The sequence below is a fragment of the Sinocyclocheilus anshuiensis genome, unplaced genomic scaffold (assembly GCF_001515605.1).
Source record: "Sinocyclocheilus anshuiensis isolate Anshui unplaced genomic scaffold, SAMN03320099.WGS_v1.1 scaffold186, whole genome shotgun sequence".
Lineage (NCBI taxonomy): Eukaryota > Metazoa > Chordata > Actinopteri > Cypriniformes > Cyprinidae > Sinocyclocheilus > Sinocyclocheilus anshuiensis.
In genome coordinates, this window is record NW_015542355.1 from 2210360 (window position 1) to 2216405 (window position 6046).

General features: G+C 38.6%; 1 protein-coding gene across 1 annotated transcript in view; it reads left to right on the forward strand.

Annotated features, from left to right (window-relative positions):
* b3glctb (beta 3-glucosyltransferase b) overlaps positions 1-4442 on the forward strand; it is a 35206-nt gene extending 30764 nt beyond the window's left edge. Inside the window, exons 14-15 of the mRNA XM_016490431.1 lie at positions 1694-1838; positions 3550-4442. Coding sequence (XP_016345917.1) covers positions 1694-1838; positions 3550-3711 — 307 coding nt within the window. The 3' untranslated portion in view covers positions 3712-4442. The remainder of the gene's footprint in view (positions 1-1693; positions 1839-3549) is intronic.
* Positions 4443-6046: the final 1604 nt, after the last annotated feature.

The following is a 6046-nucleotide window of genomic DNA, read 5'->3' on the forward strand; positions in this document are numbered from 1 at the left end:
CTCCAGTCGGGGAGCTCACAGAGCCCAGTCCTAAGCCCGCTCCAGTCGGGAGCTCACAGAGCCCACTTCAGAGCCCGCTCCAGTCCGGGAGCTCACAGAGCCCACTTCAGAGCCCGCTCCAGTCCGGGAGCTCACAGAGCCCACTTCAGAGCCCGCTCCAGTCCGGGAGCTCACAGAGCCCACTTCAGAGCCCGCTCCAGTCCGGGAGCTCACAGAGCCCACTTCAGAGCCCGCTCAAGTCCGGGAGCTCACAGAGCCCGCTTCAGTCCGGGAGCTCACAGAGCCCGCTCCAGTTCGGGAGCTCACAGAACCCACTCTAGAGCCCGCTCCAGTCCGGGAGCTCACAGAGCCCGCTCCAGTCCGGGAGCTCACAGAGCCCGCTCCAGTCTGGGAGCTCACGGGGACCATTGCGGAGCAATCGGCTTGTCCTGTTGCAGCCGTTGAGGCTGATACTAAACTCTCTGCTCTTGTTTTCAGGTACTCCTGAATTGCTGAGAGGGTTTTCTGTCCCACCAATGTTGCCTGACAGGATTCCAGCTCCGCCCTGGTTGCCCGCCTGGGTTCCTGTGTGGCAGGAGCCTCACTGGCTTATTCCTCCAGCTCTGTCCTGGCTATCTGCTGGGGTTCCTGTATGGTTGGGGCCCTGCTGGTTTGTCCTGCCGGCCCCGCCTTGGCCTTTCACCCTGCTGGTTCCGCTCTTAGACCCTGGGCTACCTCTGTTCCCTGACCCCCTTCCTTGGCATGGTCCTGACCCGCTGTCCCCCCCCCGGCACTCTGTCTGTCATTGCTGCTATATTGTATTTGTCTTCTGAGTTAGTTGTCTAAAGTTACTTCGTGTTATCTGTTCTCTATGTGTTGGATTACCTTTTGCCACGTTTTTGTTCTGTTTTTGATTATTTGTTACTTTCAATAAACTGCACCTGGATCTTACCTTGTCTCTTCTGGCTTTCCGTGACAGAAACATACTAAAAGCCACTCAGAACCCCCCACGAACTACCAGCTTGCCTAATAGAGGTGTGAATCTTCATTTGCCTCAGGATTCGATTTGATTCGATCATGATTGCGATTTAGGGGGTAATGATTCAGTTGCAAAACGATTCTACCACCCAGAACACCTTAGCAATGCAATTAAAACAGCTTTGAAGCCTTTAGCAACCTTCTAGTAATGCCATGGCAACCACCCAGTACACTCTAGAAGCCATTCAGCAACATACTAAACACTCAAAACCCCTTTGCAACCACATCATTTCCCCTTGGCAACCAGTTGACCTAAAATTTTTACAGCAACTTAAGCAAACATCCACTTAAGAAAATGTTATTGAGATGATGTTGGTTTAAGAGTGGTATGATTGAGTTTTGAACTGATTTGTTTAATCTTGCAATCTTTGTGTCCCAACAGTATGCTGCTTAGAAACTGCTTAGTTTTCTGTTTACTTGTAGCATACTAATTAGCAGACAGTGACTTCCCATTACAATGTAGGTACTTTGTTAAAGACACAGTGGTGTCTGGTGACTGCCACTCAGGTGAGTGTGACTCATTCCCACTCATTCCCACTTGATTCTGGACATGTAACCTTGTCACATTGTTATTTGTCCTGAATTGTTGTAGTATTCAGTATCTTAATTCTCTGTGTGAACCAAATGATGAACATTACATTTCAAGAACTATTTCATTCTTTCTACATTCTTACAGGATGGTGTTCAGTAGAGTAGCGGTGCAGAATATTTTGGCAGGTGGCTGCGGCTGCCGCAGTTCGGATGCCCCCGATGACATGGTGCTAGGGATGTGTCTGACCACACTGGGGCTCCCGGTCACACACAGCCCACTTTTCCATCAGGTAGCATACACACCCGCACACCGACAACTCACATGTTGCCTTTATCTGTGCTGCTCTACAGCAGCAAAAACACAAGTAAATTTGTGCAGAGCAGCAAATAAGCTGAAACCTGTGGGTACAAATGTGAAGAGCAGTCCTGAGTTTTTCACAGCAGAATTGAAGGTACAGGCAGACAGGAAGACAGATTAATTTATCATTTGGTTTGCATTCCCAAGACCCAGAACCTCATTTATAAAAATGAATTTCCTATTTGATCCTAAATTTCATGGATTTGATTGTAAATTAAAGGATCTATTAAAGATAGATGCTTATGAGAAATGTAGTTATTCATTGAAAAGCTTGCCAGACATACATTACCTTTCAAAAATGTGGGGTTGGTAAGATGTTTTTGAAAGAAATCTCTTATGCTTGCCAAGGCTGCGTTTATTTGATCAAAAATACAGTAAAACGGTTATATTGAGAAGTATTATATTCATTTAAATGAACTGTTTTGCTTTAATATGCTTTAAAATGTAATTTATTCTTGTGATGACAAATCTGAACTTTACTCCTGTCCTCAGTGTCACATGATTCTACAGAAATTCTTCTAAAATGCCGATTTGGTGCTCAAAAAAACATTTTATTATCAAACCTGAAAATAGTTGTGTCTTCTGTGACACTTTTTTTTTTTTCAAGATCCTTTGATGAATAGAAAGTTCAAAAGAACAGCATTTATTTGAAATTTATTTTTTTTGTAACATTATAAATGCCAAGTTCTGTCATAAAACAAAACTTGGTGCAGGCTGATGGGACGTTAACGCAAACTGATGATATTCACAGCATTAAACTACTTGGCACAAGCTGATTGGTTCATGTTGCATATGCAGCCAGTGAGCTTGCTGCTTTACATTTAAATGGCTGGTTAGCATTCACTAGAGCATTTCGCAGGGCGCTTTCAGAGTTCCTCTGAAACCCTCCACCTTCCCCAGCTCCACCTGAATAGATCTGCTATGGATTATTTATATGCGCTATTTGTGAAGCAGAAGTATGTCTTAAATTAATACATGCTCGTATGTATTGGCAGTAACAAGTTCCTGTACTTGCTTTGAAGCAGCAGCAATAATCTACAACAACAGCAATAACCAACAGCAGCAGCAATTCTGGAGCATAGCAGATCTATTCCGCCAAGACCAAATATATTAACATTGTCATATCCATTACCATGCTAAAATCTTCAGAGAGTTGTTATGATAGAAATGTCTTTACTGTCACTTTTGACAAATTTAATGCATACTTGCTGATTCAAAGTATTAATTTCCTTCAAAAACAGTAACCTTACTGACCCCATACCTTTGATCGGTAGTGTGACCACCATTCACTTTCTTTTTTTTGTAAAAAGCAGCTTACATATTTTTCTGCTAGCTACTCCCTTTTTTCCACAGAAGAAAGAAGTAATATGGGTATCAAACAATATGAGGGTAAATAAATTATGACAACGTTAGTTTCTGGGTGAAATACACCTTTAAAAGGCATAGAAGTTGTTGAAATTTAAATTCAAAAGAGAATTAATAATGGCAGGAAAGGACATAAAAAGTTTAAATGTACATCATTTTTATAAATTGTTCAGAATAACATTTGGGAAATGATATGGTCACAATTAGGACAAGTGTCTTTTATATATGAGCTGTGTGAAACCGCTGGTGTAATCACATGGTCTCCTTTCTGAACAAAGGCTCGTCCACAAGATTATGTAAAAGAGCTTCTGGCACGACAAAGCCCAATCTCCTTCCACAAACACTGGAACATCAACCCTGTGGCCGTCTACCAGCACTGGCTTACAGAGCCCAACCAGAGGAGAGCGCACTCACTCACAAAGACAAGAGAGGAGCTGTAGATGGAGCTTATGGAGTGAGTTTGTGTTTTTAATTTAATAATTTGATACTCTAGAAGCATTTAAAGACACCATGCAATCGAAAAATGAATCCTATATGTTTTGTTAAACACATTCCTCTTATTATTATAAACAATTCATTGGTTCATGTTATTCCAAAAATTCATATCACAGTCTGATAAATTTCCTACCCACTTTTTTTCTATTTGAATATTTTGTTCAGAAACTCATATCTCACAATACAGAAGTAAACTGGGTTGCGAACATGGTTTCATATTGACATTAAGATAAGAAACTGTCATATCTGTGATGATGATGATGATGCTGTTAAGAACGGAAGTTGTGGTTTTAGATAAATGGTGTACATTCAGTTGCATTTTCTATTCTACATTGGGATTACACAGATTGTGTTGAATTTGATAATTGAAATAGAAGCTTAAAACTTGTTCACTCTCTTATTGAGAGTTAAATCTATTTGTTCAGTACAAGTATAAATCACTTTATCTGTTCTACAATATAGTAAACTGAGATACTTATATGCACCATTTACGATGTGATATATGTCACTATTATGCTGTCTCTATGCATGCGTGTAAAGGCAGAGTGATTTAAGAGCATTTAGACTACTGTAAAACACAGAAAAGTATAGTTGTCAATACATTCACAGAAGAAGCTCACATTTCACCTCTCTCCAAATTAAAACAACTGAAATAAAGTTACATTTCAAATTGAAAGTAAAAGTGACCTCTTCTTGAATAGGACTGTGACTGTACAAAACGTTTATAAGCATTTACCATCATAAAACCTGCAGAAACCCTGTAACCAGGACTCGTCATTTATTCCAGGTGTAATGAATCAATGTTTCTAATTCTGTGCTTTCAACATGTTCACCTTTTTAACTTCATTATTCTGAACACTTGGATAGACTTCAGAAACACGGCAGTTTAACACCTGTTTGTTAGGTCTGATGATTTAGATTTTCCAGTATTAAACTAAAGGACTCTTACAGTCTAAATGTAAAGAAAAACACTTTTAAGACGAGACTTTCTGTTTGCTTGTGGTTTGATTAATTAATTAATTTATTTATTTATTTTCTACTTTGCATAGAAAGACATTCTTTGTGTAGGAATTAATCTTGTGTTTTGTCCGGCATGCTGTCCAACCACACTTTTTACCTTTTACATCACAGAATAAACTGTTGGAAGACAGCAGAGAGTTTCTTCCCAGAAACTACACAGGCATGTTAAGGCTAATCCTGAACTTTCTACTTGGGGTGAATGACATCTTAACTCAGAGATCATCATTTGGCTGGTCATAGCGAATATAAAGAATAGTCCTCGTTGTCTTTTTCAGTGACAGCTTATTGACAGCAGAAAGATTGGGCAATGAAAAAACAGCAACACTAGAACAATGAAAAGAAGAATTTAGTGAACTTTCAAAGCCCCATGGAAATCATGGAGAACAATAAGAAATAGATAACATCTCGGTTAAATGCTTAAAGACCCTCAAGGCGCATTTATTATTTCTCTATATTTTTTTCTGTTTAGAAATTTATTATAGTTAAAACATGATGTATTTCCCTCCTGGACTACTAACAAGCTCTGGAGTGGAGACTTGAGCTCTGTTCCAAAATCCTCTGAGCTAAGTCTTCTGTTTGCTCGGGCAGCGACTAAATGCAGTATCTGAACCAAAATGACTGATTTGAAGATTATCCTGGGCATCAACTCACTTGCATGACTCAAATTGTGCTCCTCATGTGAATGGATCGAAGACTAGATTCTCTAATAAGCACCGAAAATGCATATTTCAATTTTTTTGTTTTATTATAATTTGATTAATTTTATTTTATTATTACATTTTATTTTAAACTTTGTAATTTGTATTAATTTATCAAACTTTTTTTTAATTAGATGTAATTATTTAGAGTGAACAATAAAATAAACGTAGAACTGTCACCTTGAAATTTCCTCACTGCTGAAGCATTAATATATTATATAAGAAAAAATAGAAAAATATCTTGTGCTAAAGTTGGCTAAACATTTTAATGTCTTAAGCCGAAAATACGTAATGCTACAGAAAATATTAGAAATATTAGACCGAGTAATATATTTCTACTCTAAAAATAGTCTTTAATATAGGGCAGTGTGTGTTAATATGTGGGAATTTTCTGTATTTATTATTTGTTATAAATTGTATTAATTTTTTCATTTTTTTGCAGGTGCTTTATCTGTGTTTTGAAGTTTTTAGCACTGCATTGCATTGTGTTTTAGAGTTAATGGAAATGTCTGTAAATTTAATGGAAAATGTCTGCCAGAAAATTTGTAGTACATTTTATATA